This window comes from Acomys russatus, chromosome 9, assembly GCF_903995435.1.
Source record: "Acomys russatus chromosome 9, mAcoRus1.1, whole genome shotgun sequence".
NCBI lineage: Eukaryota > Metazoa > Chordata > Mammalia > Rodentia > Muridae > Acomys > Acomys russatus.
The window spans coordinates 22,208,809-22,222,159 of NC_067145.1; the positions used below are offsets into that span (position 1 = coordinate 22,208,809).

The following is a 13,351-nucleotide window of genomic DNA, read 5'->3' on the forward strand; positions in this document are numbered from 1 at the left end:
CTGTGACTACAGACTGAGTCCACACACACACACACACATTTCTCTGATTTATAGACTATAAAACAAGCCTCAGGGCCCTGATTGCTAAGGCCAGTTCTGGGAGGATTCCCTTATCCTGGGAAACTGTGGCACTTTAACAATGCAGTAAGAGATTCAGAAACCACCTCTTCCAACGTTGAGTCTTACCTCAAAAAACGTATCGATGTACTCAGAGACGATGTGCTCGGACTTTGGTTTATTTTGACAATAAACTATGTACATGTGCAACCTTCTCTCCTAGGAATAAAAAGGCAAACAAATGGTTAAACCATTGACAGTTCAGGTGGACGATCATGGATGGAAAAGGGATCGTCTTAAAGCAAAGCTGCCACTCTGGCGTGCTCACTCCGGCTTCAGGCCATTAGGCTCCCCTGGCTCTGTAGCTCTGAAGCAGCCCTCTGTCCTCAATCCTGGTACAGACCGGATCCTTCACTTTACTGTACCAGCAACACCAGAGGCAGCACAGGGACACTCTTTCATCACCCCAAGGCTGCCAGCAGTCCTGATGACCCGTCTGTTTTTAGTAAGTCTTTAATCAATCTCAAATCCATCGCAGGGAGAACAGGGACAGTAGGCCACCCCTTAATTCAGTGCCTCTTGAAGGCCTGTATGTAGACCTCTGTGTCCCTGGGGCCTGTGTGTGGCTCCCTTAGGTCAAAAATCACTTTCAAACCCTACTAGGATATCACTGTGCCTTTGTAGTGTTGACATCTGTGCCAGGGCAGCATGGGTCTGTGGTGGGGGACATTGATGGCATCACAGCAGGTCTTTGTCACCACTTCAAATCTGCTGTAGAAAATGCCAGCTTCACTTCTGAATGCCACCAATGAAGCAATAAAAGTCACTCATCTTATTAAAACTGCAACATGGCACACACAGGCTTTCAGCATTTCTCCTTGTGTCATGACAGAAGTCTACGTAACTCCTCTGGTTATTTATAACTGCCTCAAGGAAAGGCACTGTGACTGATGTAAGTTCAACAACTGCTTTTGTTGTGAACCACCAATTGAACTTGACAGAATGATGGGCACACGCTGTAATTATTTTTGTGCTGGAATCTGGTGGAAATTTTCTTGAGCGCAGATGAAGTAAGCCTGTCATCCCAAGACTAAACACACAGCTGGCACTGTAGACGAACAGTGAAAATCTCAAAGTTTAAGAAGACGGGGGATGCGGGGCTGGAGCGGGGGGAAGAATTCTGGAAAATAAGTGCCTTGGCTTGACAGTACTTAGAGCTCTCCTGAAGGACCAGTGATGATGCTAAAAGTCTGATTGAGATAATGTGCAATGAACTATCAGCACCTGAAAAAATAGCAACCAGCATCCAACTGCCTGGTTCATGACTCTCAAGACTGTGCCTACAGCAAACAGCTCCAAAGGTCAGTCAGCCGAACAGATAAATAGACAGCGAGGGAGAGGATCACACATGGCCTTTCAGAGCCTGTGTTGTACCAGCCATTAAGAAATTTTCCATAAGCCGGGCTTGGTGGCACACACCTGTAATCCCAGCACTCAGCAGAGACAGGCAAATCTCTGTGAGTTTGAGGCCAGCCTGGTCTACAGATTGAGTCCAGGACAACCAAGGCTACACAGAGAAACTCTGTCTCAAAAAAAAAAAAAAAAAAAAAGAAAGAAAGAAATTTATCCGTTACCAAATGTTGGTCCATGGCAAAGATGAACTATCCACAATTACTTGAAAATAATATTTAAGGTACTTATCCATCTCCAACTCTTATCTGTGTGAAGATGGATATTTTAAAATGTGCTTTACAGCAACAATAATAACTCCAACAATATGTTGAGTGCAAAAGCAGATATAAAAATCAATCTTCTATTAAGCTCAATATCAAAGATATGCAAAAATACAGAAGCCTCATTATTTTTGAAAATACAGTCATTTTTCCTTAAAACAACTTGAATATGTATCACTTGTTTTAGATATACCTGTATATTTGGCTAGTACATCAAGCCCACTGTAGGTATTAGCAGGCACATAATCACCAAACTCTTTTTTGCCTTTAGATACCTACAAAGTCACTGTGTCAAGCAAGCCTGTGTGGCTCTATTGCTGCAATCCAAGTAGCCAGCCAGGGCCAGGACTGGGAAAGCAGGTAACTGGGAGGCAGACAGCCACAGGGGATTACAACCACAAATGACTGACAGCATGCATGCCTATAAATGCCAAGAGGCCTCATCTTCAAGTCACTAAAGATGCCAATAATAGAAAAGAATATAAATACTGCCTCTGTACTCACGTGTTTTACAAAAAGGGATCCTAGTTTTTCTGGATCTTCAAGGCACTTCTCCAACTCTCCTAAAAAAAAGCTGGACACAGAGGGATCTCAGAACTCTTTCCAACTTGTCTTAATTGTAGACTCATTCTGTTCAGACTGGGCTGCTGGGAAGACTACAGTTGGTACTTACAAGGATAAGCCAGGCACAAAAGACTTGCTTAGGATAAAGTGTTAAAAACAGGGTGTGAAAAGCCAAGACAAGGGAAGAAACTCCCCTTTGACTCCTTTGGACAATTAATACTTTTGCCTCAGTTTCTCTCAAGGACACATGCACTAACATTTGGTCAGGGACTGAGTGAAACAAATATTCCAAAGCAGTAGGACCTTTTGATGTCTGAAAATGTGGTCTTTTTATCGACGAGTTTCAAATGCATTCTTTGATAACTTTTAGAGGCTGAATCTGGGTGACAGACGCAGGATGATTTCCCCTGTGCCAGCTCTACGGCATTTGCTCCAATATCACGGAAATCAAGTTGGGAAACTTTACCTTCATACACAACCAAGAGTGTCGGCAGGGCTTTGGCCCCACTGCCCCGCCCTTCTCTAAGATTTGCTTACCTTTTCACCTAATAGGTTTGTATTTTGCAAGTTGTGTTGAGCTTCGTAGCACTTGGGGTTTTAATGTCTCCCTGGTTCTGCAAACACTCTTGACATATCCTATCTCTGAACCCAATTTCAACAGGCATCACAGGAACTCATTACTTTTCCTGTCCCTGTCGCAGCTTTAAGAACCAGCCTCAGGAGAGACACTGAAATGAAAGTACCAAATATCTTCCTCGTTTATTTTTTACATTTTAAAAAAATGTGTCTGTGTGTTCGCGCTCATGAGCAACAGTTCACATATGAAGGACAACTTATTGGAGTCAGTTCTGGGATTGAACTCAGGTCTTCAGGCTTGGTGGCAATCACCTTTGCCTGTTGAGCCATCTCACCTCCCCAAGTGCCCCTTTCTGAACTGGCTGCACTATGTTTTTGTTATACCTGTAGTCTCTAGAGGTCTGTGTTGAGCTGTATTTAAAGCTGCCCAAGTATTTATGTATGACTTGTAGTGAATTAGACACTACTGAGTTCGTGCAAATGAAGAGCTGTTTATGAGTCCAAAGATAAGAAGAGTCCGAGGGCTAAGAGGAGGACACCTCTGTGGGATTAAACAGTAGCCAACCAGAATATTCAGGCCTAAAAACTAAGTGGGTCTGTGGCCTCAGATTTTGTGTGAGTATGTGTGTGATGTGTATGCATGTACGCATGTGTATGTTTGTGCACATGTATGTAGAGACCCAAAGCTGACAGTAGGTATCTATTTTGATTCTGCTCCACCACTGAGGCAAGGTCTCTTGTTTGAACCCAGAGTTCATTGGTTGGGCTAGTGTTGCTAGCCAGCTCAGTACCGGGCTCCCGTCCCCACCTCCTGCCTACCGGTATTACAGGCAGGTTTCTGTGTACATGCAGACGCAGACGATGACAGCCCGCTCTAGCAGGGTGAGAGCCATGGTGATCAGGCAGGACAGCAGGAGGTGGAAGACTGTAGGACCCTACTACAGTATCGGTGGCCGCTGAGAAGCAGCTCTAGGCAATTAGGAGTTCTCAAAGTATAAACAGAGGGGCAGGCGTATGGTGGCAAGTTCTGTCAGGCAAGGCAAGCTCCTATATCCTGGCCCCCATACATCTCCTGATTAGGACAGGCATGAACAAAACACTGGGACCAATTTTTATTTCCCTGGGCTATCCTGTCTGCTTTTCCATCGACCCTGAGTTGGGCGAGTCAACTCCAAACTCTGACAGTACCTTGGACGCAAGAGGCAGCTGCAGTTCTAATTAGAAACAGAGTCTCATTATATGCAGACGCGCTGGGCGCCGATGCTTATCCAGTCAGTGGGTGTGAAGACACTGCTGTGTGTGCGGTGTGGATGAGGAACGGAGGCAGAGAGAGTGTTGGGACTCTGAAATGCCACGACAGACTCTGCTCTGAATGCTTGAGGCCCAGCTGGCTTGTTCTTTTTTGGGAGGTCACAGAAACGTCAGGAGCTGGGCCAAGGCTGGAAGACCTAGGTACCTCTTGCTGCCCTCCACTTTCTTTCTAAAACGAGGTGAAGAATCTCCTGATCACCCTCTATCTGCCACAACGTCTTTCTGAGTGTATGAGGACAAGTGATCGTGGATTCGAGGCAGGGCAGAAAAAGCAGCGATAACCAAGGGGGCAGATGGAGGGAGAGGAGCCTTTCATTTCCTGGGGTGTGGTTTGTATTTCTTACTGGCACAGACACAAGAATTTTAACATAACCAGCAAAAACCGCAGTGAGGGTTGCTTACATAAAAACAACATTCTCTCTCCCGGAGACAGACCTTAAACAAGGCTAGCTGAGGCCGGGGCTGCTGGGGGTAGGGAGAGCTTGTTTTCTTGGGGGTATGGCCTCTCCTAGGTTTCCCATGCTCCGGCAGATGGTCCTCCACCCACACACACACACGGGCAGGACTGACTGAACTTGCTGAGCTATAAAGAGAGGATGTGAAATTGGATGGAGGTTAGGGGGCTGTCTAAGAGAAGCTACAGGGATGCGTTAGAGATGATCAAGAGATTGTATACAGGCATGAAATTCTCAAAGCATGGAAAAAATGAAAGAAAAGTAACATTAATCCAATAAATTTAACTAGTGGGAAGACAATGAAGGATGTATGCAAAGCCGAGTTTAATGTCATGCTTAAGGACCATCTTAAGCAGCCTTTCTGTCTACACTTCATTTTAGCCCAAGGGCCAGGAAGTGATCCTTTCTTACCTATAAACCTGCATGTCTCAACTGGTGCAATGGCGCACGCCTTTAATCCCAACACTTGGGAGGCAGAGACTGGCAGATCTCTGAGTTTGAGACTAGCCAGAGTCTAGGACAGCCAAGGCTACACAGAGAAGCCCTGTCTTGAAAAACCAACCAGGAAACCAACCAAGCAACCAAGCAACCAACCAACAAAAAACCCCTGCATGTCTCAAAGGAGCTCTTCCAGATTAGATGAGCCATGTTTACGATAAAAAATACACATCTTAATCTCCTTGTGACTATGTATAGCAAGAGTTCCTTTGACCTATCAGCACATCCTGAAATTTTTACTGCAGCCTAAGTCAAGATCCCTGCCCTACCTGAGAGGAAGTTCCTGGAGGGATGAACTGAGGTTGCCGGACAGGTGTACTTAGTATTCTACGGCCAGAGCAAACCCACCGAAACTGTGAGCCCAAACAAGCTGAAACATACCCCTGTGTATGGAAGGTATTTGGTCACAGTGAGGAAAGCTCACTAGTTCAGAGGGTTGGTACCTAAAGGAGCCAGGATGCTGCTGTGAGCAAACCTTGCTGTGTAGCTCGTAGGCACTTGGAACAGAATTTGGAAATGTCTGGAGACGGTGGGCTACACGAGTCCTAGAATGCTAGGCAGAGCACAGTGTGTGCCCTCAGGTGGGGGTCAGAGAAGACAGCGAACACAGGAAATGATGTACTCATGAGGTTCAGACGGTGCCAGGACTCCAGGGGGAATTGGGCTAGAGGCCCATTACATCCTTATGACAATGGCTACACGCACAGCATGTCCAAGGTCATGACACCTTGATGAGGGTAAATTTGTTCTGTTTCCATGGTGGTGGGGAGTGAACCCGGAGACCTGCACTCTCCCACTGAGCTTTACCACCAGTCCAAGGCTGGAGAAGTAATGAACTTATAAATTTGGTGGAGAAGATCTCAAGACAGCATAGCAGTCAGGCTGTGGCACTGTTAATGTGGGCTGGTTTTTGCCAGGCTTATTATGAGAATGGAAAACAAGAAGAGCAGAAAGATTCAAAAACATGTTTAAGGTACAGACATGGTCATTACAGAAAAATCCATGAGAAAACCTTTCTGCCCAGGGTCAATATGGAAAGAGGCCTTGAAGGCATCTAAAGAATTAACCCAAACTCGAGCCATGGTAGGCTCAAGAAAATTAAAGGGTTAACTCATTTGAAAGACTTTACTTTTTAAAAAAGAGCTTTTGGGGTGCTTTGCTCATACATGGCTACCTAGAAAAATTATTTTCCTTGGACAAGCTACCAAGAATATCGAGACTACTGCAGCCATGCTCCAAGCAGGGCAGGACATAGCTCAAGTTGGCAGCAGACCCTGGCAAGAAGAGTGCAGGAATTACTGGTTAGCGGGGCCTTAATTGAGATTCCAAATGGGAGGCCAGAGATATGCAGTAGAGTCAGATTCCCAGCAAGGACCCTGGGAGGGAAAGGCAGGAAGCAAGAGAGAGAGAGTCGTCACAAATTGCAAGGATGAGCTCAGGATTTTGGAGATGTCAGAAATTAGGACCCTCTACCAAGAAAAGCTGCAGCAGCAGGAAGTCAGCACAAGACAGCAGCTTCCTAGGTACAAATGGGCAGGCCACACCACGGTGTGTGGATGCTCGATACGGACCTACAGGACTTAGGGGTTTTGTTTTGCTTTGGCCTAATGCTTTGGTATGTCTTTGTTCCTCCTTCTGGAAAGGGATGTGAACCCTGTGCCCTGGTATGTTACAAGTAATGAAATTTTCTGGTTATATTTCTGATAAACAGCTCATTGGGTCCAGAGAACCTGAGAACTTAAGAATGTTGGACTGACCGAGATACCCATGGGCCTTTGGGGCCACGGCCTGTCTGAATGTGAAATGTCCTCACAGCCTTGACTTTTCAGTTAGGTCTCCAGTTGGTGGACCATCTGGGAATGCTGTGGGAACTTTAGGAGGTAGGGACCTTCTGTAAGACTAAGGCACTGGGACTAGTTCTTTGGAGTACTTATCCTAGCTCCTTCCTGTCTCATTCTCTGCATCTTGTCTAACACGAAGTGAAACACTTTCTCAGGGCCATATTCTCCCAGCACCGAATCTTGCCCAGAGTTCATGGTGCTAAGCCATCTGACCAAACTTCTGAATACATGAGGCAAAAAATCAATCTTTCCCTCCCACAGTTGTATATGTTGGGTATTTTGGTTGCAATAATAAAGACCTAATTAATACAGAGAGGAAGAAAATGGCTCAAAGTGGTAGCTCATGACCCCAAGTAGACACCTGGCATCTTGGCATAGACTGGCATGAAAAACATGAATCCTTCCCATGCCATAAAATGCTACAACAGCAGAGAACTGTGTCCTCAACTCCAACTCATCCCATGAAGCTATCAGTCTACAGAACAAAACGAATCTAAGCATTTCCTTTAGCCCCGGCCAGGCCTGATGCAGCATCATGCATAACAGGCGTTTTACGTACTCTCTGTGCCAGTCATAAATCTGATGGATGTTGCCAAACACGATCTTGTCTTTTCCCTTCATGTCGTCGGGAACACCGTCTTCCTTCATAAGTGCCATGTAGCCCTACAAGGCAATGTGTGCAGATGAGCTCACACACGAACCGCCTGCATCATGTACTGGATTAAAAGTCACACCACACAAACATACATACACTCTGTCTTGTTTAAGGACGAACTAAACCCTGCATGGAAAGTGTCCCTCCCGACTGCTTCAAATATACTGTAAATTCCGCTGTAAAATTGCTGCTCTTTGGACTATAGACGTTCATAAATAACGGAAAACTCTTCTAAGGGACTTAAACAGCTTAAGATATGTAAGTGGCTTCAGAAAGCAAATAATCCTACTAAATATTAGAGAGCTGGTAAGACAGAAGAAGTCCTTTTGTAGGACTTACATCATATAAACGAAGGGATTGATGTTTTGAGATTGTTACATAGAATATTAGGGAAGGATTGAACAATATTCTTTCTATAAATTGCTTGTTAACAGAGGCCGATTAGCTATATAGCTAAAATGTGCTTTCCATGGTGTGCAGCCGGTACAGCTGGCGTAGCTGAGGCAGGAAAAGTGAGTGTCTAGGCCACACAGCAAGACCCTGCTTCAAAACATAAAATAAAACTTCAATTCTTTTTTTTTGTAGATAGGGTTTCTCTGTGTAGCCTTGACTGTCCTGGACTCACTGTGTAGACCAAGCTGGCCTTGAACTCACAGTGACCCGCCTGCCTCTGCCTCCCGAGTGCTGGGATTAAAAGTGTGCGCCATCACGCCTGGCATAAAACTTCAATTCTAATGAGATTTATTTTGTACCAGAAACCTTATTGCCAGCAATGACTGCAGAGAAACCAAGCACACTAAACTTTTATGCCAGAGACCTACAGTGACTGCTATCGCCGTTGCTCCTCAGCAGTGCTGAACACAGAACTCAGGCGTTAAGCACACTAAGCAAAGGGTCTACTACTGAGCTAAAACTACAGCCCAACAGCTCTGTGCACACAAAAGCTACTGTTCTGCACATGCCTGCAAAGCTGTAAGAGAAACTGACAACAGTTTACAGTATAACAACACCTCTAATTTAGATCCAGGGATGTAGGCACAAAACTGTAGCACCAGCACTTGGGAAGTACAGGCATGGAGGTTATGACTTCAAGACCAGCCTTAGCCTAACATATAGACATGGGCTAAGAAAATGGATCTGGTGTGGTTGCTCACACCTAAAGCACTCAACAGGCTAAAGCAGGAGGACTGTCACAGTGTGAGAACAGTCTAGGCTACACTGTGAGCTTCAAGTGAGCGTAGGTTGCAGAATACAATATAAAAATCAACCAACCAACCAACCAACCAACCAACCAAAGGGCCTGTGGATGAATCACTCTGTGCCTGCCTGCTGCTGACTAGTACAGAAGGCAGTGGCTTTGCTGTAGGTACCCAGTGCTCAGCAAATGCTACTGACTAAAAATGGTGGCGTGGCCACTCTGTGCAAAGCTATAAGTAATGAATGCCCTGCTGGAGGCATGGGCCAGAGCTGGGAGAATGTGGATTCATGATGAGCTGGATCCATAGCTCAGCCACGCTGACTTTTCAACCAATGATACCGTTGTTCCTGTGGTGGCATCTCATCTTATGAAATAATTAAGGGCAACATTTCAACACAAATATCATAGAGCTGTTGGCAGTAACAAGCTAAAAATTCAATTACGTATGAAATACATACCAAGATGTACTATGCAAAAATACTCTTTAAAATTGGATACAGCTTGCTAAGGCTGCATTTTTTAAGGCTTTTGGGAAGGTATCACCATTCCGCTGTCTAAAACAGTACCTCTCTGGATGATTCAGGCTACAGTTTCTGAAGATACATACCTCGACCACACAGCCAAGGTCCCGCACGTAGTCTCGCTCTGTCTCCACTAATTCTTGCAAAACATAGCTGGGAAAAAAAAAAAATGTTTTCTGGATGAATTATACTACACAAACCTGCTTTTGTGAGAGTGGGTTCTTTTAGGACTTAACAATAATACATCAGGTCTACACAACTGTGTGAGGCAGGTTAAGTAAGTGACCAGGAACACTTTAACAGCCAAAGACATCCAGACAGACACAGGGGTATAATGGCAGCCTAAACTTGAAATCAACAAGAAACACAGGCTCCACTTTACTGCGAGGGTGTGGCCTCAGGGGGTGCAGTTGTTTCTTAAGTTAATTTATGTTGGGCTTTAGTGGATGTACAGAAGTTTTAATTTCAGAAATGTAGAGTGAATACATCACACTCAAGCGTTTCTCTCTGTTAACAACCAAGGGTGATAAAAGACAACAATCCCTGGTCCAGTTGGTGGCCTCCCAGGAGAAGTCTCTGCTGCTGAAGCCACCAGTCACTTGGGACACGGGACTCAGAGGCTCTGGGCTAGATCTGACCTTCAAGCCTCTACCCGAGGACTAGATTTCACAGTACCAGAAGGTGCTGTCAAGGGAGGGGGCACAAGCAATAATCCTCTCAGATGCTTATGAGCAGCGATGACCTGCATGGCAAGATACCTCTAGACATGCCAGAATGACCAACAGTTGTCTAATTGAACTCAAGGACCACACAGCAGGAGGGAAACCACACCTGGTCCTGGAGACCTAGCCAGTAATGTGCGGCTTGTGAGGTTAGGGAGCTTGGAGGAAAACCCACTGCTGCCACTTTACTAAACTAGCATTCTAAATGCCGTGCCTTACGCCCTCAGATCAGTCTAGTCTCACTCCTCAAAGAAACTTCTCTTTGCAGCATGTGGAGATCATTACAGAAAGCCACAGCTCGTCAAAAATCTGAGACAATGGATAGCTGTCGACAGCACGCGGCTGAATGACATACATCTACCACACAAGCCCCATCCCGCTCCCCTGCACCCTGCACCCTGCACCCTGTACCTAAGGCTCAGGGAACGCTGCAGAAGAGGGCAGGAAGGTTATAAAAGCCAGAGGATGAAGGGATCTGCTGCCAATTTGTGTTTCTAGAAAAGTCAGAGAAGTTTCACTCTGGATAGCTCAACAACGTGGCTGCCTAGAGAAGGCTGGAACAACAGTAACACCTACAGACATGCTCCTATGGAAAGGGAAAGTTTCACAGGGCCCCAGTCCCAGTCAATGAACTACAGGGAAGTAAGGCGATGAGAAAGAAAATCAACCCTCTAGAGGTATGTTGTATACCGGAGGTATATGACCTCAGGGCCGACCGCAGACAACACTAGCTGGACATGTATGTGCATGTATGCGTAACATAAAAGTTCTACATTTCTCATTCGTTCTCTCAGCCAGCATCACCCTGGCACATTCCATATGCCCGATGCCACTCAAGTCACTGGGACTTATTACTGACCCAAAGCAGGTCAGCACCCTCTTTCTCTCATCCAGAGTGTAGGTGTTGCTTCCTCAGGACATCCTCTGCCACAGTGACTTTACCAGAATCGAGACAAACACACCGCCACTAAGTCACATTTTAAAATACACACAGTTTGATTAATTTCATATTGATTTGATTTTATGTTGCCTTCTTTTTTCCTTCACAGCCACATAAACAATAGAAAGCACAGGAGTTTCTCACTACAAACCACAGACAATATTCTTGTCACGAACTGTTCTTATTTATAAAGCATAACAGACACGGACAACGACAGAACCCGTAGCTGTGGCTTATTGCATCCTCTCATTCTCTTTCTCTCTCTCTCTCTCCCCCCACCCCTTGGCTTTGGGGTGCTACAGCTGGGAGGGAAGGGGAGGGTGTGGATGCTGACGATACTTACTGCCTTCTCTTTAAAGAGCTGGATTTTCTTTCTTCCATCTCATCAATGGGCGAGGAGGACGAGAGGAGGGAATTGTCTGAGGGATTGAAGGATGGGCTGCTACTGTCTCCCTGGTCGACAAGCAGTGAGCTGGGACGATCCTCCAGTGCCTGGAAGAAATTTAGCAAATGAACAGTGCTGACTGCGCACAGGCCGTGAAGGCTGCTGTTAGGGTAAGGGCACCTAACTCAGAAGACACGAAGGATGTGACTGGGAAATTACAACGTTCCTAACAATAGACCGAACTGCATTACTGTAAACACATAGAAGGGGCTGGAGAGATGCTCAGGCGTTGAGAGCATGTGCTGCTCTTGCAGAGGACTCGGTTTCTATGCCCACTTGGCAGCTCACAGCTACCCAGAATTCCCGTTCTAGCGCATTCAGACATCTTCTGGCCTCTGCAGGTACTGCACGCATGTGGTGCGCACACATACATGAAGGCAAAAATGTTCATACACATAAAAATAAAAACAATAATCTTTACAACAACAAAAACCAATGACAACCTGTATTGTGCCACAGGAGCTAGGTAAACAAGAAAACTAGAATAAAAATACTAACCAATATATGCATGTTTGTATAATATTACCCCTCAGTTGCTGCAGGAGCTTGGTCACATGCTTTGACCACTGTAGAACTTCATGCAGAGTTCATGCAGACATCAGAAATGCATGGGTCTGACCTAGGTCCTCTGCATACATGTTATGGTTCTGTAGTTCCGTGTCCTTGTGGGACCCCTACAAGTGGGAGTGGGGACTGTCCTTGACTCTTCTGCCTGCTTTGGTGACCTTTTTCCTACTACTGGGTTGCCTTATCCAACCTCAATATAAGAATATGTGCCTGGTGTTTTCGTAGCTTGTTTTGCCACATTTGGTAGATGTCGCTGGGAGGCCTGCTCTTTTCTAAGGGGAGATGAATGGAGAGGGTAGATCTGGCGGGGGGGGGGGGGAAGGGGGGGAGGAGAAGAGACTGGGGGAGGAGGGGAGGGAGGGAGGGGAAACTGCAGTTGGGATGTAATACATGAGAGAAGAATAAAAACGAAAAAAAGATCTTTGAGCTGAACACTGATGGTTAGTTTGACATTGGTTAGCAACTGGTGGCCTTCTGATTGGTGCTTATTAATTCTTTCTTTGCCTGACTTGATGAGTGCGTACTTAATCATCAACAACAAACTTCAGTGTTGTTCCTCCAGAGATAAATGCATCTGTGGGACTAGCTGGAAGCTTGTGGATGGGCAGGGGGCGGGGGGTGGAGGGGAGCTTAGCCTCATTTCCTTTTACTTAGCTGCTGTTAGTCATGTGAGGTTGCTGATATGTGTCCTGATTCCGTCGCTCTGTGGGAACAGAGTCTTCACCATCATGGAGCTGTGAGGACACAGGTCTGTGCATGCAGCCTTGTTAAAGGAAGCCCGCAGAGCTGCAAAATCACACCAGCTTATTTATGGAAATCAGGACATTGCTGGTGAACAAATGGAGCCCGCTCCCAAAACTGCACTCTGATAAATAAATAGCAGTTGACCTTTATTGGAAGTACATATTCTTCCATAAGTGTCAGGGCTTGCGTCATGCCTTTGGATCAGGTGGGTGGTGATAGGAAGCCAAGGAGGGGTGGGGTCTGAGGGAAGACGTTGTGCCCTGTGTTGTCTAGACATCTGGGGCTCATTAGGCACAGCTCTGTTTATTTAAATAATGAGAAAAAAGAGAAAGGCAGGAGAGAGCAAAGGAGTAGTCATGGGCCTCATCTGTGCCCACAGGGACATATCCTTATAATCGCAGAGGCTGCCAGGCCGTGAAACAACGCAGCCTCAGACTACTCCTGGCAGCATGTCCTCAGGTGTGACCTGCCTGAGAGGACACCAGAGAGGGTGCCGATATAGGATATTCACCCTGGCTGTGGTG

General features: G+C 45.9%; 1 protein-coding gene across 1 annotated transcript in view; it reads right to left on the reverse strand.

The window, feature by feature from the left end:
• The window catches only part of Trio (trio Rho guanine nucleotide exchange factor), a 289,251-nt gene that overhangs the window by 24,148 nt on the left and 251,752 nt on the right, over positions 1-13,351 (reverse strand). The window contains exons 38-42 of the mRNA XM_051151014.1: positions 11,415-11,563; positions 9,496-9,562; positions 7,595-7,698; positions 2,295-2,364; positions 187-276 (exon numbers count right to left, since the gene is read on the reverse strand). Of these exons, the coding sequence (XP_051006971.1) occupies positions 187-276; positions 2,295-2,364; positions 7,595-7,698; positions 9,496-9,562; positions 11,415-11,563 (480 nt within the window). The remainder of the gene's footprint in view (positions 1-186; positions 277-2,294; positions 2,365-7,594; positions 7,699-9,495; positions 9,563-11,414; positions 11,564-13,351) is intronic.